This window comes from Cyanistes caeruleus, chromosome 1 (genome assembly GCF_971803275.1).
Source record: "Cyanistes caeruleus chromosome 1, bCyaCae1.hap1.1, whole genome shotgun sequence".
Lineage (NCBI taxonomy): Eukaryota > Metazoa > Chordata > Aves > Passeriformes > Paridae > Cyanistes > Cyanistes caeruleus.
The window spans coordinates 61227400-61255111 of NC_141701.1; the positions used below are offsets into that span (position 1 = coordinate 61227400).

Consider the following 27712-nt stretch of genomic DNA (forward strand, 5'->3'; position numbering starts at 1 on the left):
GGGGGATCCGCGCCCGGGGAGTGGCGGCCGCACCCCGCCACGAGCCGCCAACCTCCGACACGAAGGTTCCGGCAAGGGCAGGAGCCGTTCCCGTGACCGATACCTGCCGATCCACTCGGGAGCTGGCGTGTGCCGGAGGGGAAAGAGCCTAAGTTTAACATCCAAGAGATGCCTCTGCACCACAGCTGAGAGGAAGAAGGGATATACAAAGGGAAACAAAAGCCCTCTGAATGGATTACCTTACACAAAGTGAGGATTAAAAAACACAGGGAAAGAAAGTTAGGGACGGGATGGAATTAGAGTACAAAACAAATTAGTATCACCTCATTAATCTTTAACTGAATTCTTTACTGAGGGTTTAACACAGTCCTCTGAAAAACAATTTTCCCTCCCTGTACCCACAGGTTTTAGGCAGAGTTTACGGTTCCATGGGACCCAAGGACCTCCTGTGCTAAAATCCCTGAAGCACAGAGACAGCAAGATAATGCTCTACTGAACCATCTCGGGATACACTGTCCCTGTCACTGCAGAAAGTCTCAGATCTATGCTTTATCCAAACTGCTGACCCTGTACATACCACTTCTGGGGTACAGAGGAGCTGGGGACACGGCTGGAATGGCACAAGGCCTGGGTGGCCACAGGCATTATGTACACAAACTCCAGAATGTTAAAATTAAAACAATGTAGGCTCATGTCTTCTTTGTACCTCTGACAGCTCTGGTCAGATACTAAGAGATAATGCCTTAAATTATATCCTTCATCAAGGCATTTTGAATCCATAATTGTCTAGGAGTTATTTTATAATTAATCTGAAAATACTGTGGAAATAAAACCCAGTATCTTGTGTTCTCAGAAAACTATTAAATCCAGTTTTTATTCACACTTAAAACAACAACAAAAAAGATTTACATGCTCTGTAAATCTACAAGGATGCAAAGAATCATAGCTGAATATAGCAATGGTTTAACATTTTATTGAACTGGTGTGCTTTATGTGCTGTTTTTAGTGAATCAGTGAAAAAAAAAATGGTACCTTATGTCTTTATTTATTTATTCAACCTATAATCAAATTGCACTGTAGCAATTTCATTCAGTCCTTTAAGTCAGGAAACTGATTTCATAATTAACTTTTCTGCAATAAACTATTTTACACCAAAGTAAGTACATACACAAAATATAATGTGAAAGTGGATTGACATTAACACTGAATGCAGTGCCATATAAAGACAGTTCTAAAGCTGTCTGCTTAGGTATTGTAAGTGATGCATGTTAGTATATCCAGCACTAATACAGCTCTGCATGTTTTGGAATAAATATCTTTATATAGCATTGCAGTGCACTGTGCAAACATATTCCACAAGAAAAATGTATTTCCTGACAGCAAAACCAGCTGTGACAAACAGGTCAGTAAAAAAAACCCCATGCCATTAAAAGCTTCGTTCTTCAAACATGACCTTTGATCCTTCTTCTTTCAGAAATCTTGCACTTCCTCATGTCCAAGTCTTTAGAAAGAAATATGCCTAGCAAGTGTCAATGTATATTGAACTTCACTCAAAATAGCACTGCCAAATTTGCCCACAAATATTTCAAACCTGTTGATCCCAGAGCAGTAATGACACACAGACACAGAGTTGTCAATTATTTAAGAAGTTTTGGCACAGTGAGAGTAGGAACTGTAATTTCTTTAAAAATTGGCACATAGTTTGGATTCGGTTGGCTTGGACCTTGATCCAAAGTTTCAATGATAGTCTGCTTCATATCTCTGCTGGCATCACCTCTCACTGTCAGCAAAGCTGCAATGTGGTCATCCCTGCCAAGGGAAAAGGGTAAAACTGGCATTAGGAGGCTTTGCACAAGTAAGATTTTGTCAAAACCAGCATTTAATTGGCAATCCTTTCACTCAGTTTCAGCAGATCTCTACTCACTCAGAACCGGTTTTTCCTCCTCAATATAAAGCACTGTTTTGGCTGCTTTTAGGACTCTAAAACCTATTTTATCCTCCCAACACACAGAACTGAAGTATTTTAATTACTCTTCTGCAGTACTTAAAGTAGTTGTTACCCCCAGTCCAGCTCACACACATTGTTCATTAACATTATTTTCTACAAGAAAGTGGTTACATTCTAAAATATGAAAAATATCAAAGATCTTCACACCGTTTTAAATTTCAAAATTTCCCAAAACCCAAGGAAATTATGATGTTATCTATATATATATACATCAAATCTGAGGGCAAAGAGAAATACCTGATATCTGGGTATTTACTGACTAAAGTTGAAACTTCCAGATAGAGCAGTGAAGGATCAGTCAGCTTGATAACCTCTGCAATGGCTTCAATGATGTCACAGAGTCCTTCAGTGTCCTCTCCAGAGCCCTGCAAAAGGAAACAAAAAATATGAAAAATGCCCCTAACCAATAGCAATACCCCTCAAATCTACAAATAATCCTTTAATTAATATCTTGTCGGACAATGCCCTTGAATTTCCCAAAAGGCTGAATTTTCAGACATTAAAAAAGGTAAAATATTTGTGAATTGTCACCATAATCCTTTTCTCTCCATATTCTCCATTCAGAGACCTACTCTGAGAATATTGGTGAAGGAAGTAATGTCCTACAAATAATATTTATTTATCCACATGGTGATACATTCTTGTCTTCAACTTTGGGTAATTACAAGCATAAATATTACTAATAACTGACATGAAAGCCAGATCTCCTCTGAAACATTTCTTCAAAAGTGGCCCTCTATTAGATTCCTTCAAACCATCTGGCCAGCAAAGCAGCTTTCAGCAGCTGATTGATTGAACCGTGTCTATTTAAACTCTGGACTATTTTAGTATCAAAGTCATCTTGTCAAGGTCCTCTGGTTCTACCAATCAGGTATGGTTTGTTTCCTTTATTCCACAATCTCTTCCATCAACTTCCCCATTTTTTCAGGCTTTATCTTTCTGTGCATTCTTTTTTGAATTTTGTAATCTGTTGGCTCTAAGAGCATTCTGTTCCTTATGCAGTTAAAACTTCTAGGCCTGTCTTGTTCATTGATTTTAGCCTTTTTTAGCCTGTCTTTTCTATTTCTACTGGACTTTAAATGGAGTCAGCATACTTGTCTTATTGATTCAAATGAACACACTGCATGCTCCTTAGGTAATAAGAAATGGCATGTGTTTGATGCCAGATCAGCCTTTCTTCTTCTGTCCAGGAAAAGCAAAGACAGCTTTTTAATTTTTTTTTTTTAACTGCTTTTTTTCTTTCACTTACTACTATGAATTCAGGGTACCTATCTTTCTGAGGCCATTCAAATATTCAGCTGCAGAGAGCTGTATAAACACAAAGCAGAAGAAACTGGTGCTCAGGAATTTTAGCAGCTGGACTGTGTGTTCAGAAACTCCATCTGTGCCCTCAGCTGGCATCTTTGATATTCCCAAGTCACTCAACATCTTGGAGACATGGAGTTTTATCTCTAGCCATTTTCCCCAAGCAATAAACATGTATGGTTATTGTAAATTACCAGGTTAACAACACTACCCAAAGCAAATACTTACAGCTGCAAGCTTCTTAAACAAAAATCTGAACTGTTCTGCTTCTTTGATCATTCTTTCTGCACCCTCTTTTCTCTCTTCTGCATTCTTGAAAGATATACGTTTTAGCATGATTGCTCTGATGTATTCCACAACTACTCGCCGATGGGCCTCAAGGGTCATCGTCTGAAAGAAATGGAAAAGGTGGTGGATTATGCCAGTGATACCTGCAGATGTAGCCATTATTTTTAGGCTTTGAATAGTGTGTATTTGTACTTAAACACCAATATACAATTTTTGCTAATACAGATTGAGTGGTTTTAGATTTTCACAGTGCTAACAGAAATGAAAATCTCTCCTTCCTTAATGATGAGCCAATCACAAGATGCAACAAATCCAAGGTATCTTTAATAACTTCCCTGAGTTTTTTGAGGAGCACCAAAGAACAATCACTTTCTCAGATCTTCCTTGACTGATTTGCTGATCTGCACTTGTCTTTTTATGGGAAATATCTACTGCTACATCTGGTAATGAAGCATCTGGTATTGGTACAAAAGTAATGCTGAGGTTTGGAAATAAAGAACAAAACTAAAACCCCAAAACCTTTACATGTTTATTTTTCAACAGGAATGTGAGCAAGAGTCCTTAAATCCCGCAAGTCCTCAGGTGTTTTTTCTTGCCCTTAAGCATGGTGGCAATGTTACTTACAATTAAGAAAAAGCTGGTTTAACAGGTAGTCACAAACTTTTTATCATGTTCTATTAGTAGTATGATCGAACTTAGTTTCAAGTTGTTCTTGAAACATGTTCTTCAGTCAAAATGTGAAAGAAGGTTTCAGGAAAGAGAGAAAAGGGGGAAAAAATAAAAAAGGGAGAAACCAACAGATTGCAAATTACTGGAAATCACAACCCTCATCCCGAACATGGAAAATACCATTTCACATTCTGCTTTTAAGAGTCTGCAGAAATACCAGAGTTAGGTGGTTGCTCAGGGACAGCTTTTCTTGTGTTGGTGGAGTTGATGCCAATTACACAAAGAAAAATGAACCTCACAGAACAGGCTGTTGGGGGCTGACATGTATGACCCATCCCGCTGGAAAGGAACTGAGGAACAGCTCTACTACAGCTAAGAACACTCCACAAGAGCCAACAGTGCTACGGTAGAGCATTCAATTTACACAGGAGGAAAACAGCAAAGCAGAATGCCTTAGATTCAGATTTCCTCTGTTTCAGAACTGTGTCCTTCCCATTGGTATACAGTCTTCTTGGAGGTAGCTTTTAAAAACTGTACTTTCAAAACAGGGTTATCCAAGAATATTTTAGAACCTGAAAAAATCCCATCACAAATCAGGGAAACAAAAGCATGGTCCAGCATCTGCTTGGCATCTTTCATGAGAAATGTTTTTGTGCTGGGAAACAGTGGAAAAAAAGATATGTTGATTGCCAAAGAATCAGCTTGTAAGCTTCTTCCCCACAAGGTGGCAATAAACGCTACAGGATATGTGATTGCAGAGGTTGGTATTAACACCTCAAAACTCATGCCAAGCACTCATACCTCACCATAACAAACTAAATCTGGAAAAGTATTCCATGGATACAGACTAATTCTAGGACTGACCTAACTTATTTTGTGCACTTTTTCTGGACTGAAAATACATATACTTACATAATAAGGCCTCTAAGATCTGCAAATACTGAAGGCTAAGAGGTCATCAGAGAAACTTTGAGCAGTTCCTTTTATCACTTTGAGAATTAATGTAAGAAAGAATAAGTGTATGATTTGGAGACTATCTTTTAAGCTCTTCTAAGAGCTTCTTCAAAGACCTCACCTAAATACTGATCTTATTAGCTTCTATTAAGTTCTTAAGTGTTTGACAATCATTTAATGTTGTCTTTTTACATGAACCTGCCTTTAATGTTCCACATTATTGTACTTGTTTCTATCAATAGAGAAATCCAGATATCCTTTGACAGACCACAGGGTGAAAAAAATCTAACCTAGCACACTGACTGCTGTAAGAGCACTTTAAACATAGCTACAAATTTGTTTACCCTTATGGCACCAAGTTCGCTGTGCCTCATTGTATATATTAAAACTAGGAATTACTTGATGTGCATTTATAAAAAAAACGTAATGTCAGACCAGCAAAATTAGTTTTAGAAGAGCTAATTTTATCTGACTACAAACTTCTAGGGAGAGGTAGAAAAGTACAAACTGGTAAAAATATCTAGTAACATGCCAAGAAGTTTCCTGAACTAAATACTGCAACTTAGATCTGTCTTTGACAATATTATATGTCTGTGAACAAAAAAAATCCCGTAGATTCAGACTTCTGCAGTATGATGATAAATATTTGTTTCCTTTCCAGTAATGAATCAATTGCAATTTCTGCATTTCAGTTCTGAATTCCATATGGTGTTCAGAAATTCCAAATCAACATGATGCACAGAGTACATTAGCAAAATATCACTGAGTGTTTTGCACCTACCTTTTTGTAAGGCTTTTTAATTTTTGCAAAGTCGTTGAAATAATCCTCTACAGTGACACAGATAGTCCCCACTGCATTAGACCCCATCAGCCACTTTTTTGTCATCAGCTCATTCAGATGTGGCTGAGAAGGTAACAAACAAGAGATCAGATCAGGTTTTTGACAGTTTCATCAGATCAGTGCAGTTACTGAAAAATGGATGACAATTTTAAGTGTTGTCAATTTCTAAACTATGCTTCTCCCACATCCTTTCTCATGTGAGCCACTCAAGGTATTTATATTTGTTCAAAATTGTATTACAAATCTAACAAGTCCCAGAGCACCTCTCTTCACCATTTACCGCTGTTTCTCTAACTGCCCTGTTTCCCTCCACACTACACCCAATTTCTTTGTAATAGTAATTTTTCCCCTGAGGGATTCTGTACAAGAAGCTGGATTTCCTAAACATGGAAATCTACCAGACAGAAAGGGCCCACTGTTAGAATCAATTAAATATATTAATTACAGGTAAACTGTACCTGCAATGACAACTTAATACCAGCAGCAGTTTCACAAACAATTCTTACAACTCAACAACATAAGACTAAGTACATCTGCTAGAAAATATTCATTGTATATAAAGTACCTGTCTTAAGTCATCCCATGAAACCTAATTCAGCAACCTTCCAGTCTCCCACATGCAAACTACACCAGTGAAGAACAACACTAATGCTTACTGACACTTTGCTAGCCCATTTATAAAAAACACATGTTTTATATATTTAGCAATCAAAAGGCTCCACAACTACTTCATTCTGATTTTTTTTTCTAAGTAATACTTCTGTGTTTTTTGAGGAAAGAAGTTCCAACCTCTAAATCCATGAAGACTTCATCTAGCAGGCTAGAGCAGCCTTCTTTAGCAATGATGTCTAAAGTTGCATCCATGTTTGCATGACTGATTGACAATGTGTCTTCCATGTCATTTTTCAAGTATTTTCTCTTCAGACTGATGATAGACTCTCTGTGACAAAAAAAAAAAAAAAGGGTTCTTTCATCATCCATGAGATGTACAATTGCACAACTATTAAATTTTTGGAGTACAAACACAGAAGAAGCCTCAGCAGGCAGTTATTTTTGCAAGGGGAAACAATGCCTGCTGCTTTCTTTGTAAGCCATAATTTACTCTCCAGCATGATTGTGGAGTGGTCAGTGTAGACTACTTGTGTGTAGGTAGCAAATTGCTGATGATGTGTAGACGTGTGAATGGCAGCAGTTACGGATTAACAGGAAGTTGGATTGTTCATCACTGAAACATGAGCCAAGTTCTGATACTCTTCACAGAAAGTCTCCTGTGGATGATAACTCTGAAACAGAGAGCTTGTGAAACTGCAGGCCGTATAGCTTCTCAGTCTTGCCTGAGAAGCTGGCCTGGGAAATTCATGGGAGGATTCAAAACAATCCTCAAAGACAGAAAACAGCCTTGCAGGTGTTGTTGTCTGTCCCTTGTTTTCTTTGCAGGAGAAAGTCAGGGGGTAGTGTGCCCCACTGACCAATGATGGTGATGTAGTGGTTTGCTAACCAGTAAGAGTTTCCTTTCTGTACTTTCCACGTATCAGTCTATAAAACAGAGCTGAATTAATAAACTAAGAGACATTCTCCTAACCGACTCCATGAGAGTCTGTGTCGCTCAATCCCAGCCGTTCCTAATAGAGCAACAGTCTCCTTTTACTTTTCTCCAGTTCAGTTCACCTTGATCACATTGCTTGAAGGTGATCTGTGAGAGATCCAGTGTAAGAGAAGGCCAGACCCAGAAAAACTAATTGAAATGACCTTTTCAAATTCTGGAAGCTGAAGATTAATTTTCCTTTGGCAATGAAATTCTTGAAATAACAAGTAATTTTTCAGTGGTGAGGAGCAATGGCTTTGCTAGCCAAAGGTGAAAGCAATCACAATACCTGCCTCTTAAAACAGTGCCTTTAAACCTGTTGCCTTTGTTTAGTCAGCTAAACTATCTTAACTGAAACCCTCTTTGTATACAGAAGAGAAGTTTCTGGGAAGAGGTAGTAGTACAACTGAAATATCAATAGCTATTTTTCTCACAATACTGCAAAAACATGCACACTTACTTGAAGGTTTGACAGTTGTTGATGACTGCAATCATGTACTGAACATAGCACTGAGGATACTGACGATTTTTAAGATGATCTTCTTTATATAGTTGTGCTTCATCTTTGTACCTGTAACACATACAAGGAATGGCTTTAAACAGACACAAATCTGTGAGAACTCAAATACACCCATAGGACCAAATGCTCCATAAGGGTCTGTCAGGTATTTAGAAGTATTTTATAAAGAGTGTGTTTCTCATGTAATGTTTAGTCTTTCTGTTCTGGGCAGAATTCAGCCAAGGAGGTGTTTTCATGCTTCCTTTTGAGAAAAAGATATAGAACTTGAGATACAAAAGAAAGTGTAACTGACTCAAAAAATTAAGAGCATTTTGTAGACAGAAACTGAAAGTGCCACTCACCAGCACAGAGGAACTTCTGCAGTGAAATTGGGGAAGGAAAAAAAAGGAAGAAAAGGACAGGGGAAAAAAAAGCTTGGTTGGCATGAATGTGATAGGAGAAAAACAAAGCAATAAAGAAACATCCAAACAAAAACCCAAATACTGGAACTGTAGGAACAAAGAGAGACTGAGGTAGGATAAAGCATTTGCATTTTAAACATTATGTTACCTGGTTAGAAATGAATTCATTTGCTGAAGACATAGAATGAGTACCTTTGTTTTCAATTCTTCATTTATCTGAGCAGCCACCTGAAGATTCTGCTCAAACATCTAAGACAAAAATAGTTTAATTATAAAGAGAGGCCTTTATCAGTGGTAACACAAAGACAGAATTCCTATCTTGGAGTCTTGGAGACGGTCATTAACACCAGCTCTGCATATGCTTTTTTGTTGGCTTTGTTGGTTTTTTTTCCAGACAAGCCCAACAACTAAACCAAAAGCTACTATTTCCTTAAGTGTGATGTAGTACTGACAACCATTAATAAGCATTAATGCATGCTGCATTGTTCTCCTGATGCTGAAAACAGTTGCACTTTTCCTTCAGCAAAACAGTACTTAATCTCTTTAATTCAGTAGATCTTTGGCTTTACAGTGTACTAAAGTACTAGGGTCAGCTCCTGCAGTTATTAATGAATAACACTACAACTCAATTCCTTTGCTTCTTCCATATATGAAAGTAGTGAGCTCACATTAGTGAAATAAAGGATCCTCTAAACTTCAGAAACACAGGCAAGTACAAGATCTAGGTGACTTATGTTTCAGAGAGGGGAAGCTAGAAAGGAAGAATACAAAGTCAGGTGCAAACATGAGCTATTTCTATGCTAAGATGATTTTGAAAATTTCACTGCTACATGCATCTTAGCACTGCAGTCCTTCCCAGCACCTCACTACAGCCAATAATCAGCCACCAGTTTCTTTGACATCACACATTTCTGAAAATGATTAGATGAAGTAAACCTTGGCACAAATACAAATGTGAAAGAATGTAGCAAAAATCCTGATATAAGGTAGAAAAAAACAAAGTGGGAAACAAATGCAGGAAGAAGAGATAATCTATTTTTCATTGAAGGTACCTAACACAATATTTGTAAAGAAAAATTGGAAAGTGAGCATAATAAGCTGACATTTTTTTGGTTGATAAAGATCACTTTCAAAACTTCCCACTACCGACAACAGGGTGGTGCAGGTTTGGGCATTTTTGTGGCCTTTTAAAAATATCTTAGAAGCAGCCTTATCTTTTCTGGTTTTAATTTGGACAGGCATTCATGTCAGCTGAAGTAGTGTTCAAAACAGCAATAGTTTCAGCATTCAACAGAAGTTTTTTTATTCTAGTATTAATGTGTTTGTATAATGAATAATTTATAGTAACAAATACACGCCTGACTACCTCAGCACCATATTAACAAACATGCCTAATTCAGCACTGTATTAACAAAAAACTGTTCTATTAAGTCACAAACATCTCATCTGGCAGGCTTATACTACAGCTTTACATCAAGAGACCTAAGTAAAAGCAGCTCACTAAATACAGATATCATTAATCAGATATCAACTAAACAGGCTGGGAAAAATATGTTTCTAATCTACACATATAAAAGAACTAAGTCCTTAAACATTAAAATAAAAAAGATACAAGCCTTCAAAGAAACAACCCCTCCAACTAACAGTTCTACAGGGAAAAATCCACTATACTTCAAAAGGCATAGAAACAATTATACTGTAGGAAGTTTGGCTTCCCTCTCCATTCCCCAAATCCATGTATTGTTTCTGGAGATTTTCTGGAACAACCAAGTTGTCTTATACCTGAAAAACAATAGCTGGGAGTGTAGTCTGATAGTACCCATCTTGATCTGCTTCTGGTTCAGTTTCTTTTATCCAGTCTTTTTTATCTGTCTCCAGTGCTTTTCGCAGCCAGCCAATGATGTTAGACTTCATTAAATAAAGCAACCAAAAGAAAGAAAACATTTAATTTAACACCACGAAACCGCTTTCGACAGTATCTAGAGTAGCAGTCATTTCCATAATGAAGAGTGGCATAGTAACAGATAATGCTGACCACTCTTGCCATTCCTACAGGAATATAGGTAACAGACAAATTAAAATTTGCATTGACAAAAACAAAGGTTAGTACTGGAACACAAGAGGTGTGGTTTGAAGCTTAGGCACATTTTGGAAGGAGAGTGTTCCTAACACAAAGGGCAGGTCAGTTTGTCAGATTCAACATGTTTACTAATTTTGGATGAACCTTTTAAGGCTCAGGCTTTATGTTTCAAACTGAATTTTCCACAGCTAAAAATACTAGGGTAATACTTAATGTAGGAAAAATAGCACAAATCTGCCTGTACTTCCTTTTATACCTAGGTTTTAGGAAGCTGGTGCTCATTACTGCTGGGGACAAAACCCCAGGATTAGATTAAGTGGGGTGTGCTCCTTGGAACTCAGGTGCTGCAGAGCACAGTGATAGATACAATGGCTGGCTCTCCTCCCATCTGCCCAGCACATTGTACTGCACACAGACATTAAGAACAACTGGGTTTAGAAGAAGATTAAGCCAGTTTTCTGCACGACACATACCACAGACCTATTCACAAGAGTAAATACTAGCATGTTTGCCAAATATATAATTGGATTCCTTGATTTCTACCTCTTTTCTGCTTTGTTCACATTTCCTTAAAACCTGTAGTAATATAAATGTTCGTACCTCTTTCCAACACGTTACAGTGTATTACTGTGCCAGACCATGCAAAATTATACAACACCCGTAGGCACAAACAGAAAGGTCATAAAAGTCCATATAGCACCCTCTTCAATTGTATGAAATGAGGCTCTACCTTTCTTCCTCATAAGCATGGAATTGCTCCAATGAGATATGACTTGCATGACTTAATCTTTTAAGCCAGCAGCCCAGGGACTTTTTTCACCCTAAGATCAGCATTTATAAGGACTTTTTTTCAAGCTTAGGTGATTGGAAAAATAATTTGCTAAAAATTTGTTAAAATATATTAGCATTTTATTTCTCATGACGTTTTTGTTGATGTAAACATCAGTATTCAAGTTGATAGTCCAAATTACTTGTACTTAGCCATACAGAACTAGTTACGTTGTGTTTAAAAACACTTTTAAGCAATATCAAAAGAAATAAAGTAGAAGTGAAAAATAGCCAGTTTCAGTATTTTGCCCATTAAACGAAAAATACAGCCAAAAATTAAAACCAGCAAAAAGAAATCCACTCTGTTTAACAAAGTAGCAACTTTGCTTTATTTATATTCTATAAATAAAATAAAGCAACATTCTATATATAATATTTTTCAGAAGATAAGGAAAAAAATATTCTAGAAAACCAATATAGGTATATTTTTTCATGCTAGGTGAATTCATTAAAATTAATTCAAAGGCATTTCCTGAGTCAAGGAAAAAGTAGCTTGAGAAAACAAACCCACATGCATTTTGTCCTAAAGGTAAGTGCAGAAAAACAAAGTTGCATAAAAATCCCAATAAAACTAATGGGAAGCAGAGCCTCTTCTGATAACTTCCTTGAGTCATTACAAGATTGGTTCATATTAGTGTGATGAGTATAAAGTCCAAGTAGTTGCTGTTGCTGAAGCAACAATGTTTTAGTAGCTGACACATCCAAAGGAGCACAAAAATTTCCCTCCTCTGCTTGGCAGAGCTCCTAAAGTTAGGAGGAGTAGGAATTAATTAAAAAATTTAAGAACAGCAAGTCCAGAGTTACAACTACCCAAATATCCACTCTTGGTGACAATTAGTGGATCTTACAATCACATAATGCTTGCTTTGCCATGACGTTGACCAGTTTCTAGTGACTCTTAGGATAACAAAGAAGCAGTGCCTTTATATTTAAGATACACTTGAAATGGCATTCACAAAAGGAAATCATGTTCATGCAGTTAACAGGCATGAAAGGAAAAAGGCTGTTAAAAGAATCAAACTGGCAAACATGAACATCCTGATTACCTTGAAAAGATCACATCTGTATCAAATGTTGATGTAGTTACTATGGGGACCAAGCAGCCTATAGTGTCTTTTTAAGTGCTAACTTACTAGCACCATGGATTTAGGCATATAAAGACTGGTATTCCTTCCTTTCTAATAAATTATTATTAATAGTCTGTAAGGCAAAACTTCTCCTTGAAATGTCATGATTTACATATATAAAATCATCTGATTATGACTTTACGGAGAAACACATAGGATATGAAAATTTTTATAAAAGTGATGGTGTTGGATTCATTTTTGTGACAGCTTTCTTTGAAGGAGGAGCAGCACTGAGGTACTAATTCAGCTATAAACTTATCTGAGTGTGCCTTTGCACTGTTATTACTCACAGTGAGTGTTGACATATACTTGCTGAGAAGCTGGTCTACCACATTTTGTGAAATCAGAACATCCAGAGAATTTACATCCACTTCAGGAGACAGTTCTGAGTTTCCCATCATCTCTGTACTGAATTAAAAAAGAAAAAAAAAAAAAGGAATAAAACATTGCAGATTTAAAAAAAAAATGACATAAAAAGTTAAAAACTAAAAAATTATGCAACTTCTTCTGTATGTTCACTGTAAAGGGCAGTTTTCCAATACCTACACATTTCAAAAAGTTTTTAATAGCAACTGGAACAATAAATGCATTTACAAGAAATGCGAATAAAACTATATGAATGAAAGAACAGAATGTAAAAGCTGCAGCCCAGGATATAATAAAAAGTATTACAGATATTTAAATATACAACCTTTCCATGCATTCCTTACTTTTTTGTACAAGAATTAATGATTACCTGAAATGAAATAAAAGCCAACTGGTTCAGCCTGTGAGGTCTTTGTAGGGGACATTTTTATATAACTTTCAAATTTCAGAGGTGATGACAGACAATTTACACATTTTGAATTTTAGAACAGTAAAGATCAGTGACAAGTATGAATTACTGTCCCCAGATCATCAAAAGAGCTTCTGTTTAGGTACTTGTATCACATCCATGTAAAAATTAAAATATATTAAAAGAAAAGCTACCTATGTTTCCTGTCTTGGTAAAGAATATAGATAATCTATGAGGAAGAAGCATCTTTCAAGACAAATCAAAGGTGCACTTCATAAGTACTGTATAAGAGCAATTTCTTGCAAAAGAAAAGTTCTTGTTTTTATAGGATTTGAAAGAAATTAGAGCAAAATATTTTAACAAGGATTATATAAAATTAATACTTTACAGTGATATTTTGCATCTATGTAAGATCATACAGAGAGTGGCTTGTGTAATCAAAAAATCCCCAAAGCTATGCCAAAGCACAACACAGCAAGAACTCTTAATATTTCATGCTCAAAGAAAATCAATAAGTCAAACCCACACTCTTCAGAGAGTGCTTTATTAACAGCTGATGGAAATATATTCAATCATAGTAACATAAATTGTTTCACATTCCATTTGTAGTGTGCTTTTCAGAAGCAAACCACTAATTCTGTATTTGCAAAGGCTACTATAAAAACAAATGGCAACTTAAATTCCTAAGCAAGTGTCCAGTTCTGCAAATAGAAGTTCTTCTCTGGGTACATGCAGGGAGTCAGCACATGTTGGTTCCACTTCCTGGAAAAAATAAATCTCAAAGCACTGAAAAAAACCACTATAGCCACCAACTTAAAATACCAAAATTCTTGTATTTGAAACTATAAAATCTATTGTGACTGAACATCCTACACTAATAGCATCTTCCTGGCTTGTAAGAAAATAGATTGAAATTATTTTAAGTGGCTCAATCTACGTAGAAACCTGAATTCTATTCTGTTGCTGTTTACAGAAAGAACAGAGGTAATAGCAGGACCTGCTCTAGGTTGATTTAGAGGAAATGTGAGAAGCTGTTTATGACACTATGCCATGTTAGACAATATTTCTAGCCTCATTATACATCATCATCCCTGTTCACAAGGCCTCAGAGACATTAACCTTTTCCCAAAGCACATCACCTGATACCCCAAAACAAAGACCAAAAGCTTCTACCTCTGACTCACAACACAAAAATTCTTCCTATACACAATTTCTTTTTCCCTGATTGTCACAATCAAAGTGCCTAAGGGAAAAGAAGTGACAGACAACCCTCTTCCAAGTGGCACAAGACTCCTAACTGCAAAAAGGAGTTTATTATAAAGTTGAAATTTCAAACATAATTGTATTATTTGGAAAGCAGCATTTTAGAAAGCTTCTGTTCTGCCTCCAGTCCTGCTCTGTCTGGTAAAAAGAGATACTGGCTCCAGAGACTGCATCCAGCTATATGTATAGTATTATACCTTCTGCTCCTTAAAGTGAACATTGTTGACACCGTCCATAGCAATCCTAGTGAACTCCTAGCAGTTTTACCAACACTTGATCAGTATCTTATAAAATCATGCTATGAATATGATCATCAGGATCTTATTTATAAGACTTATAACTTTCCTAAAACACAGATTAGATTCCTGGTCCCAACCCAGCACAGATTTAATAAAAACAGTATGTTTGCAAAACTCTCATTGACAAACATGAAAGAGAAACCCACCTAGCACAGTAAACTCCCACACAAATATTAAAGGCTATTATTCCACATATAGCATCACTTTATTTCTGAGCTGTGAGCTGAGCATTATTCTAAACACAGCTTCTGTGTAGACATGCTCTGATAAAGAAATCCCCACGATTCTTTTATACTTCCTGTGTTGCAAAATACTGAAAAAAGTTGTGCATCACCTTAGCAATTCATCACATGGAAAAAAACCTCAATGATTCTTTTCAGTCATTATTCTCTCAGTTGGTTTTGAAGTGTACCTGCAATATGCAAATACAATAGGAAATGATATTTTCCCTCTATTATACACAGTTCTCATGATGCCAGGTGGTCCATTCTCCTTCCTAGTTTATAATAAACATACCCATATGGAGAATTGTTTATTGAATTGTTAAAAGATGTCCAGCAACTGTGATTTTATAAGCTCTGCAAATAACCCTGTTGAGAACTTTACTTTCTCACTCAGAAACCTGAGCTGATTTCTTCTCCCACTATGCACTACCAACACACAATGGATAATTCTTATAGAATCACAGAAGATAGTTTGGGTTGGACCTTACAGACCTCCTAGTTCCAACCTGCCTGCCACAGGCAGGGATGTCACCCCCTAGACCAGGCTGCTCAGGACCCCATCCAAGCTGGCCTTGAACACTTCCAAGGATGGGGCATCCACAACTTCTCTGGGCAAACTGTTCCAGTAATTATCATCCTATTTATAATATTTTATTGTAATATACAGGCATACAATTCCTGTACTGCCCTCTTGGGCTTTTTTTTTAGAGAAGACAGAAAGTCAAAGCCTTAATTTTTTCCTTCAAGGTACTTCCTCTAATTTCCATCCCACTTGTTATGCAGATACACAGGGAGAAGAGCATTCTCAGGTATCCTGTTTGCCTCCTCAGCCACCAGGTGTTATGAGCCACATGACTTGCTTCTGCAAGATTTGTTTGCTTTGTAAATAGAGGTAACACCGGCTATGGTCCCTCCTTTTGCCCTTCCAATGATGGAACACACAGATTTACAGCTTTAGCTCTGGATTGTCTAACTCAGTAACAATCTACTCTGCCTTCTGGGAGAAGGTAGAAGGGCAATTTTAAGACCAAGAATTGCCTTACTGGAACATATGCCCCAGGACACAAATGAAAAGCCTGGGAGCAGGGTTTCTGCCAAGCTCATGCATGAGAAGGACTCGCATATCTCTGATTTTCATTCATGTAGAATTATTCTTCTGGCCTTCAAAAGAAGAAAAGGCCAATTAACTCTGCTGCTTATTATTAGTGGCTGCATCTCTCTTATACCCTGAATGGGTATCTAAGTGTGCACAAGTGGGTGCTCCAGATTCTTCCTTGCAGGAAAGAAATACCAGGAGCACTTTGCAGTGTAGAGTAAGTCACAGACTTTGCAGTCACTGAGTGCTGAACACAACCCTTAAAGCTGTTTATGAGAATTGTCCAAAACAGTATTCTCTCCTACCTATGTTTTATGGTCCTATACTCTAATCCCACCAAGTGTCTAACCTTGTCGCATTAGTGATATTGAACAATTGAACACATCAAAAGTACACACAGCACAGAACCTGGGTCAATGCCAGCTATTCAGAACAGGATTACAGTCATGAGCCACAGAAAGGCTAGCAGCACTTTTTCCCAAACAAATCAGTTGCTCTAGTAACTACACACCAGCCAAAAACTAAACAGTTGTCATTTGATCTGTTTCTACCTGGAAGATGAAAAAAAAAAAGCAACAAACCATCCACAGTGTTTATATTATCCCAACAAATCAGAAAAGTCAAAAGAAATAAGTGAAATACTATCACAGAAAACAACCTGTAAGCAGAAATTCTTCTAAATAAACAAATCATCACACAGTTTTTGAGAGAAAACCTAAAGGAAGTTACCACATTCTTTCCATTTAACAGTAATGAGGCAACTGAAGCAGCCCCACCCCCTCTAGAACAGAACAATAGAAAGTTAATAATCATACAGATCTTCCGGGGCTGTGACCACAACAAACACTTTGTTTCGCTCACAAGCTCTCAGTCTCCCATTCTTCCCAATACTTCACCGAACTGGTACACAAATACAAGGTGACTGTAGCTTCATGCAGGTCTTTAACTCCATTACAATTTTAAGCAACTGAAAATTACATATTATAAAATGCAAGTTTTTTAAGAAGTGATTTCCAGGAAGCAAAACATGTAATGAATAGTAAAGAATTTGCTAGTTTGATATTATCCCTTTTCTGTTTTATTTTTTTTGTATGTTAATAGCCATGCAGATACTAACACAAACTGTTTTGCATGTTTCCTCTCACTCACTGCTAACAGAAAAGATAAGGGGGCCTTACCTAGTATACGTATTCAAAACCCAAGTCAGAAGGCTAACGATCTCATTTGCTTCCAGATCCTCTGCAGCAAGTTCTTGCATTCGGGTGGCCAAAGCTTGATGGTACATGTTTAGCAACCTGTTGAAAATGTCATAATGTGGGGGAAAGCATTGGTCCAGCAGGGTCTTGGCCACGAGCAGGTCATCAAGGACATATTTGCGGATGATTTCGAGATGCCGCACAAGCCACATTTTGTCAGATTCTCTGGTGTCTGCCTGAGTGCCTTCAATCCGCGTGCTCACAGTTCTCTCCAAAATATTGAACATTTTTTCTTTCCACTTCTTTGGTCTGCCAGGAGGTATGAACCCAGTCTGTTTTTTCCTGTCTAACATGCGCCTGTCAATTTTCTCCTCCCTCTCAATTATCCTCACAACAGAGACAAGCAAGGTTGGATCTCGACGGACTGTGACAAGGGATCTTTGAACCACCATCCAAAGCTGCTTTGCCAATTCCTCAGACAGTTTCTGCATATCCCCGAAGTATGTGTGGATGAGGTTCATGTCATGTGTGTTTTTGCTGTCCATGCGATACTGCTCATACATCAGGTTGTCACGAGAACACTCCAAATCCATCAGTTTCCGGTGAGCCTGCAGAAGCTCCCCTCGCTCAATCAGGTCGTGGGTCTCCCTGACTATCTCTGGAACTGAAAAGAAGGAGGAAAATCTACATAGAGTACAACACTGCTATCAAAATACAAACAATTAATACAAGACAATGAAAGTACTAAAAAAAAACCTGGAGAACGGCTGTAGGAATTTTTAAATATTTTGAAGAAAATTTACTTTGAAGTATTCAAAAATTGTTAGTAAATATTATGTATCTTTATAAATTATTAACTATAATGCTCCATTTTGATCAGTGGCTAAAGAAAGATCATAGTGCCAACACAATTTTCTCTCTCCCTCCTGATGCCAAAAAAGAGATACATGAACGCTGGAAAGTCTACTATGAAGCAACCTGCGGTGCTGGCCTTAAACATTACATAAAAGACTTTTAACTTGCCTGACTAAAAGTCACTCACTTCGTTGAATCTGAGGCTGAAAAACCAAACAAATGCCAAATTTTAAGTCCTTCTTGAGCAGTTTTTGCCTGTTAAAGGCACAAATGAAGGATAGGGATAATTACCTATGCTGCTAAAAGATTAAGAAAATTTTTTTTGTCTTTATTATTTTTCAGTATTTGAGGAATCCTACAGAAGCAGATTAGGATCCTGTGAGAGAACTGAAAAATCTCCTCAGAAAAATTTGTCGCTGCAAAAAAGACAGCTAGTGATAAAACTGTCAGCCCACAAAAAGTTCTAATGATTGTGTGTAACTGTCTTTCAATCATGATAAAAACCACTTTGTTCATAAAATATTTGATCATCTCTGAGCAAAACAACTATACTGTTTAACAGCTCCAGAGGGAGATGCTTCATGCTAAAAACCCCTCAGAAAGCCTCAAAGGTTTATTGTCTCAGTTGCATTCATCTGTGTAAAACAAAAGAACACCCCCAAAACAACTCCACACTGGAACATGCATAATATTTAATTGCTAGACACTGCATGTAAACACTTCTCTTTTTTTTTCAGTTACACACTGCAACTGATACTTTAGAGGTTAGGTACACACAGAGAGTAAATTAATCAACCTGGTATGGCTGGGAAGCAATTTTGCTTTATAGGTACACTTTGTATATTAGTATCAGAAGATAAAAGGAGAGAAAATACTGTTTAAATAAAATCAAATTAGTCTGATACCTATTACAGGGGTAAGATACTTAAAACTATAATTAGAGAAGTCCTGGCAAAGAATTCACCATGATTCAAGATGGCATGCACTGTGAATTCCATCACAGCTACACAAAATGACACAGGTAATCACATTATCTTTACAGTATCCATTTTATTACATTAATCTGATTTCATTTTGCAAACCCTCACAGATATACAGTGGTGCAAAATGGTTTTTGCCTCTTAAAATAATTTTCTACCTTTTGTACCCAACAGGCTCACTGTAGGTGTCCAGCTCAGGTGGCAACACACCAGAACTTTACAAATACTTTTTCTGTATTTGTTGCTTCCATATTTCACTCTTTTATACTAAACATATTATCCCAGCTACTGATCGCTTGCAAGAAACTTCTTTGTGAGCTGTGTGTGATGGCCAGACTAGAAGTTCCTACAGCACATTTTAGTCCTTATCTATATTAAATGGTTACCAGTTACTTCCCTGTATGTGATGTGTAGGTCATTCTTCCTTAATTCTTTGTTACCATTGAAGTTTAAAGATCTCAGCATTACTTGACAACCTTTCAGCTGTTAGTACCATATTAAAGTGTTTTCAGTATGTGATGGATTATATAAAGAACAGTAGATTACCTGAAAATATATTCTTAAGATTTTCTACAGCAGCTGCCAGTTGACTGTGTTGTACTACAGCATCCTTAACATCCTTGAGGTTTTCTATAGTGTTGATGCTCTGTCTCCAGTCCTTATTGACATCTATCAAAGACTGCTGAATGTCCTTCACATCATTCAGTGCATTGTGCAGTTGGCTTAAACCTGTTCGTACTCCATCTAACTGTGACTGTATTGCTGCCTTACAAACAAAAAGACAAAGAAAGAACCCGTATTAATCTACATTAGTTTTATATTTTCAACATTTCTCAATGTTTACTTTTCATTTCAGTATCTAACATTTTCAGCAGAAAAAAAGAGAAAAGCAAATATTACAATTTACTAGAAGTGCACAAGCCTGTGTGTGCAAAACGTTGTGTGTGCCCACATACCATTTTTTTTTGATGTTCTGAAGCTGTATCTAGTTTTGAAAGACCTAGATCCAATTAGTCCACCCACAAACTAACATAGGAGCTTAGGGAGATGGATTGTAAACTTTATAAATCTATATTAAACCAGGATCAAAGGAATGAGGCTTCTTTGCATTTCCTTCATAAAATAATTTCAAAGGGGGATATCAAAGAAAGTTGATGTTTCATCAAAATGCTTGGTATGTACAGATTTTCAAAGCATTTTACTAAAACAATTACAAACTTTTACTCACAACAGAAAATGTTCTAAAAAAGCCCAAATTTAATTCTAAAACATTCTTAAAAAAACCCCAAAAGCTCCCGAAGGCAAAAAACAAACCCCTAAAGCAATTCAGTCAAAACAAACAACAAAACCCCAAATGTAAGACAATTTTCACGCTGTGAAACATCAATATTTTCACGCTGTGAAACAATACAATTTTTTTGCAAGATTATTTTGGCATAAAGAATATCATTCAGGTGTCCAGACACCGTACAGAAAATGCATTGTAGTGCACATCTGAGTAAAAGAAATCAGATCACATCCACAGCACATTTTTTAGATACGTCGTTTTAAAAAGACACGATGAAGGTAAAATCAGGGGAGTGGAAAATGCAACTAGAAACAACAGGCTTCAAAAGACAAGCAAGTCATCAGTGAAAACTCAACTGCGACAACTAGTAAAGAAAATGAGGCACTAATCGTTTTGTTAAGCTCAGAACACATTTTTTGCCAGACTTTTAAGGCCCAAAAGCTTGGCCAGTTGTGGAACTTTTTGTTGGATACTAGAAGCCAAAGAGGAAATCCTGGTAACTGCAAATATTTACTGTGTTTTAAATGTACTGGAAAAGTCCCAGAAAATTGTAGTGATTTTTAAACTAAGATTGTCTATGTACTTTCAAATTATAACATGCTGATTTTATTGATAAAAATGTATTTTCCTGGCAAACACAGCACAATTAAGCAGTAGTAAGGCATTTTTATACTGTTTCTATGTATAGAACTGCTGCACTAACACATTTTTCCTCTACAGGAACTGAGATAATTAGGATACTCAAACACAGTCTTCTGTATGCTGACCATAAATTATTTTAAAAATCACATCTCACTAGATGTTCAATACTTCTGCTTTGATAATTTCTTCTGAGGCAGTTCTTCCAAGTATTAAATATTCAAACTTTTGCCTACTTATCTTTTGCAGAAATTTGATAGTGTTAAACTGAAACAGTCAGGGATTTCAGTGTCTTTCAGACACAAATGGACAAGGAAAATTCCAAAACCAGACATCCATCCATGTTCAGTTTGTCTTCAAATAGTTAGCTGGAGCCAGGGGATGGGGTGATCGGGCAGGGAACAAAGCATGTTCCAGCCTATCCCAGCATTGTACACTTTGCTTAGATCATCACTGTATTAAAGAAACAAAAAAAACCCTAAGCAATCCTGGGAAAAGGGCTCAAAACTTTTCTTTTCACGTCTTTTCAAGAGAGAGCTTTTAACATGAAGCCAGAATCCTGGCTTCATGGTCTCCCCATGGCTCAAATCCATGACTGCACAGCAGCTAAGAATCATAAGGTGGATGATTCATTCAAGTTTGTTTTCTGAAACACCCACAACCTAGAACCTTCCCTTTATACAGTGTTTCTTCACAAAGAAGTTCTTCCATTGATTAAGAACACAAACAAAAATGGCTGCCAATGATTATAATTTTACAGGCTTTGGAAGAGATTTCAAGCAGCTCTTCTACATTCTGGACTACAGAACTCAAAAACACGAGTCTACAATGCTGTCTGGTGCTCTTCCACATATCCTTTCAGAGTTCTGGTACCAAACCCCAAAAATACTGCAAAAATAGTGCCACCAGTCTCATACACAAAACTGATGAGTTTGATATATTTCAAAGCAGTTTTTCCCCTAAGAATTTATGTTACACAGGGAGAAATGCAGTGAGGGATATAAGAAATAAACATGACTAAATATATGTGAGAGGATTCAGAGAGGATATTTAGATTCTCCTGAAGAAAGTGATGATGGCAGCATATCCAGTCAAAAAGTAGCACCTAACATGTTCAGACTGAAAGATTTTCCATGTGTCCATTCACTCAGATGAAGCAAAAATCAATTCAGTCTGAGAAGTCAACAACTCCTCTGGCTGATGATCCTGATTGTCTCCCCATCTTCCACACCACACAGATACAGTTTAAGTCCACAGCAAAAGTACCTCCTACATCCTCTCTGTGCTCCCATCCATTAGAGTAATTCTCATGGGAAAATCAGCACTGCTATCTATCCATTGCATCACTAACCAGCCCCTTTTTCGGGAACGCATCCTCAGTGGATTAAGTGGTATTGAACTTCTTTTTGGACAGGTATTTCAGATCACCTACAGATGACTGACTTAACTTAAGGCACACAATAGGGAAAACTGCTATAAAATGGGTTTAGGCATTTACTTACAAAGTTTAGTCATGACTGTCTATAGAACCAGTCAGGCAAATGACTGTGCTCATATATTATAAATAGATCACAGTAACTAAACAGCTGATCTGTTATTAATAGGCTCTATATGCTTCCTGACTTAAATCTGAAAAGCCCAGTCCAAGTCATCAGAAAAATTTCTGTTCCTATGCTACAAAAATCAACATGCAATTTGTTATATATAAATAGCACATTATATATAAATACCAAATTTTTTCACTGTGAGAGAAAACTGGTTTTCTTCTACTGCATACAGCCTCCTACAAAGGAGGGGCCATTAAAGAGCTGTAAGATAAACTAAGTGGAACGTAAGATTAGATACAGTGTATACCAGCCATTTTGACCTGAGAAAATGTTTCCCAAAACACTTTTCTAAGATTCCACTCCACCTGCTTAATACAGTGTTCTAAAATGACCAGTGAAGGTAGAAAACACAGAACAGTAAAGTACAGACGGTAAACACAGGATGACCATACTCCTATTTCAGGCTAAGTCCTGCGTGTGAATGTGCACACACTCACATGTTCACATGCAAAGGAGGAGCAAAATCATGGGGTCACTTCCACAAGAGACACGAATATGACGTATTTTACCTATCTTCCCTAAACCCATGTAAAAGTCAGAGGGGTAACTGATCCTTTTTCAGATGCAATCATCATTTTTTTTTAACAATTTCAGTATTCAATCACTAAGACAAAGGTTTGTGGCTGACAGACTACACAGCAGGGTAGCTGTCCATGAATAAACTGCAGAAGGTACAGGATCTAAGAATACTTGACATGCTTGAATAAAACATTAGCAAGATGTCCAACATTAGTTTGCATTACTTTCAGGACACAGATTTTCTGGTTTGGACACAAAGCAAAAACTGAAGTCCCTGGTTTAAAACTATCCAACTGGCTGAAATACAGATTAAAAAAAAAAAACAAACAGAATTAAAAGAAAAGAAAGAAAGTACACTCATGCTACACCACAGACACTCAGGTTTATCCAGCTTTGTACCTTGAGTCGAGCTTCTACTGAAGCCTTCTTACGAGCTTCCCTTCTGCGATACTGTTCCACTTTATCCAGCTGATCAGGACGCTGAAGCATTCCTGCTACTCTCTGAACAGCCGTTGCGACTGCTTCCCTATCCGTTTCCTCCATGGTTGATTAGGACCTCAGAATGCCTTCATTACTTAACAGGACTGAAAAGAAATAAAACATTTTTTAAAAACAACTTTTTTCATTTGATGGCTATGAGACCTTCCAAAGTTAACAACTGGAGAATTAATTTTGGCAATAAAAGCAGTGACACTTGACAGAAGTATCATCAAACTGCACTCTGAAGAGATTCTACTGGAATTCTACAAGAACTTAATTTAAAGGCACTTACCTCAGTCGTATTTGTTCCCCTGAAATGTTTTTGGTTGCTGTTTTTGCATTTACCTTGCTCTAAGTTTGAATTAAAAACAAAATCAAAACAAAACACCACAAAAAAAATCTACCACCATAAAACCAGCAAATCTTTATTTTTTTAGGGAGGAGATTCTGTTTAATCCAAAGGTAGGCTGGCCTATCAAAAGGCTAATAAGACAAGCATAGAAAGTCCAAGCAAAAGTCCTAACTCATCCTGAACCACAATTTGGTGGAGTTGAGAGAACCATGGTCTTTCTGCAACCAAATTTGCTACCAAAATTGGGAAGAAACATAGTAGTGGAAGCACCAAACCCAGAGACTTAACTAGAGGGCACGTCCATTTAGGCTTCTGATGAATCATTTTTTTTATTTCCTACTCTTGTTTTCAGCTCTTCTCACAGTATCAGTCCAGTCCATGAGGGGTGTAGGGAAAAATTATTCACGTATTTCATCTCAGACTCCCACAGAATTTCTAGTGAAGCCAAGACATGCAGGCAAACAAGTATGGGGAAAAGGTAACATCTGCTGTCCATCAAGGCAGACCTGTTCTCTCAAACTTCATTAACTACTAATAGAAAATAGGGAGGATCCCATCACCAGAGATGCAATACCATGGTGTCCGCAGACCTCTGAGGAATGTATCTGGAGCTCCTCGTAGCTTCCAAATTATTTCCAATATTTTATGTCTTTAGTCTTGCAACCAAACAGAACATTTTGGGTTCTGCTGCCACAGCTAGAGATTATACTCTCTCATACTCATATTATTCCTTGAAATTAGGTATCTATATTCAGAGAAGTCTACATTCATAAATCCAGCATATCACTTAATCTCAGCAGAACAGCGATCTAAAGAACTGTGCCAAGTGCACAGCACTGAAAGAACAAAAGCAAGAAAACTCATGGGACAAGAGAAAATTTGATAAATGAAGGAAATAACCCACACACACACACCCAAAAAACCCTAAGAAACAGCCAAAGCAAAGAAAATTGCTCACCACCCCTCACAGGCAAACACTCCAGCCAACCTCTGAATAATCAATACCCTGGAAACAAACCCCATATATTTTATTGCTAAGTATGATGTACACTAGGCAATTTCCCTTTGGCCAGTTTGGGTCAGAGATCTCCACTCAATCTCTCAATCTCTGCCCACCTCCAGCCTAGTTAAGGGGAGTAGAGGGCAGATTAGGAAAAAGAGAAAGCCTTCACACTGTACAAACTCCCTGCAGCCATAGCCAAACACTGTGGTGTGAGCAGCACTCTTTCTGCCACAAACCTAAAACACAGACTGTACAGACTATTATAAAGGAAGTTAATTACATCCCAGCCAGATTCTGTAGTGCATAAGCGAAATTCCTAATTTTAGAACTTCTTATGGCTAAAAAATATTCCGGGCAAGGTTTGCCAGTGAGCCATTCTGTAAGAGTCTAAGTTTATGTCTCAAGTTCCGTATCTCTAGTACCTTCAAGAATTACATGCGTAAGTATGAACTTATTCCAGAGTTATTTCTACGGTGTAAACTCCTTTATTTCTTTACTACTGGCCTGGTTAACTCAAACAATGTTTGATTTCTTACTCTTCATCTAAGCATACAACATCTATTTCCATCACTTGTGTTTTAGAATGAATACTCCAGTTTTGTTTGGCTCAATCAATTTCCAAGTTATAAGGGCTCTACCTAAAATTAAAAAAAAAAAGAAAAAAAAGAAGACACTTTTAAATACGAATTTATTACAGAAAGGATATTCAGCTGCAGAGCTTTATCCTCAATTACTGCCCTTATTAAAAACTGTGAACACATCCTGCAGAATTACAACACCTTTAGCTCACACAGCCACTACCCAAGCACATCAAGCAGACCTCGTCAGCAGAATCAGAAGCCAGCACACCGTAACTAACAGGTCGAGGCAGACAGGCTCTTGTAGAACCACCCAAAAGGAACAGTAAACTTTAGGAAGCCATGTAAACTTCTAACAGAACCTGTGAACCAAAGCTACATACATACAAAACTACATACTACAGCGCAAAACAGAGGCAGAAGTGAACAAAACTACGTCCCTAGACGACTCAGGAAGGCTCCAGCTGCAATCGCACCCTTATCCTCGGGACCAACGCTCCAGAGGCGAGCCACCGCGGGCGACAGGCTCCCAGGGGAGGCCCCTGCCCCTCTGCAGAGGAGCTCCTGGGCCACAGGAACGCAGCGAGCGCTCCGAACAGAGCTCGGGGAAGCAGCAGCGGCAGCCCCGGCCAGCAGCCCCAGACTCGCCCGGCTCCTCCCTAGCAGAGGTGGCTCAGCTCGAATCATTCGCACCGACGCAGGTGCCCGTCCGTGCCGGGCAAAGGCCGGAGCCCTGCTCGCGGGCACGCTGAACTCCTTCGCCCTCCGCCACGGCCCCGGGGCAGGACGAGCCCTCAGCACCCCCTTCGGCCCCGCCATCCCGAGAGCTCCCCGGATCGCCCCGGCCCATCCCGCCCCCCACCCCCTCTGCTTCCCACTGCCAGACCGGGGCACGACAGCCCGCTACAGGGGCCGGTGCGGCGGCGCTCACCGGCGGGGACAGGGCGGGGAGCGGCGGCGAGCGCAGCCGCCACTTACCGGGGCCGCGGCCGCCCCTGCTCGGGAAGGCGCTGACAGCCCCCGGTGCGCCGGCGCACGCCCGGCCGCGCACGCGCACCACACTGCCGGCAGCGCCGCCTCCTCCCCCTCCTCTTCCTTTTTTTAAAATATATATATATATATATATATATTTTTAACAGTTTTTCCGTTAAGGGGCGCAGTGTGTGCTACCGGGGCCTGGTTCAAAGTCGCTGAAATCGGTTAAAAAAAAAAAAAAATAACTTCAAGACTCCTGTGAGATGTTAAAGCTTTAAAGCTTTGGGTGGGAGTGGTCGCCTACTGCAGTGGGTGTCGTCTGGGAAAAAAAAAAAAAAAAAAAGAAATAAAAAGGAAGCACGCGGAGTGATTTTTTCACGGGATGGGCAGTGAAGCGTTGGAACGGGCTGCCAAAGGGAGGTGGTGGAGTCACCGTCCCTGGAGGTGTTCAGGAAATGACTGGATGTGGCTCCGTGCCATGGTCTGCTTGACACGGTGGGGTTGGGTCAACCTGGTTGGACTCGATGACCTCAGAGGTCTTTTCCAGCCTAGCTGGTTCTGTAATGAAAATGGATAAGCTGGATAAGCTGCAGATCACATCATGGCTTCAGGTCCGTGTGGAAGCTGTTTCTCGCGGCAGAGGAGAAGGGAAACTCCTCACAGCCCGCGGTGTCGGCTGTCTCCTCACGCCGTGCCCAGACCCCAGGGCGCTGCCGTGCCCGCGGGGGATGTGTCGGGGGCCTGGTGTGGCCCTCGGGGTGCAGCTCTCACCACGGCCTCCCCTGGCTCAGCACCTCACAGTCGCCGAGGCTCAGGAAAGCTGCGTGCTTAGGGTTTACTTTATACGTGAAAGAAAACTACGGTGCTTTTTAAAAGACAGGTAATTAAGAAATTAGCACCGGGTTGCTGTACCCAGTGGGAAATGGGGACAGGCGAGGCGCCCCGCGGGGGCTGGGCCGCTCGCTGGGTTTGTGTAG

The 27712-nt window shown here is 38.6% G+C and overlaps 1 protein-coding gene across 14 annotated transcripts; it reads right to left on the reverse strand.

Moving 5' to 3' along the window:
- Nucleotides 1-841: 841 nt before the first annotated feature.
- Nucleotides 842-27710, reverse strand: EXOC3 (exocyst complex component 3). 14 transcript variants are annotated; one of them, XM_086895580.1, is made up of 16 exons: nucleotides 26197-26251; nucleotides 25719-25816; nucleotides 24754-25015; nucleotides 24120-24178; nucleotides 23747-23931; nucleotides 19841-20060; nucleotides 17442-18123; nucleotides 12897-13014; nucleotides 10354-10479; nucleotides 8720-8820; nucleotides 8111-8221; nucleotides 6855-7005; nucleotides 6006-6128; nucleotides 3542-3703; nucleotides 2246-2373; nucleotides 842-1809 (listed from the first exon to the last, which is right to left on the reverse strand). In XM_086895580.1, the coding sequence occupies exons 5-16, from the start codon at nucleotides 23888-23890 to the stop codon at nucleotides 1638-1640; spliced, it is 2238 nt and encodes a 745-aa protein (XP_086751706.1). In that variant the 5' UTR covers nucleotides 23891-23931; nucleotides 24120-24178; nucleotides 24754-25015; nucleotides 25719-25816; nucleotides 26197-26251; the 3' UTR covers nucleotides 842-1637. The 14 variants fall into 14 exon arrangements, with proteins under 14 accessions (XP_086751706.1, XP_086751690.1, XP_086751682.1 ...); XM_086895564.1 differs by having other exon boundaries at nucleotides 25719-25820; nucleotides 26160-26226; XM_086895556.1 differs by lacking the exon at nucleotides 24754-25015 and having other exon boundaries at nucleotides 25719-25820; nucleotides 26160-26276.
- Between the last annotated feature and the right edge of the window lie 2 nt (nucleotides 27711-27712).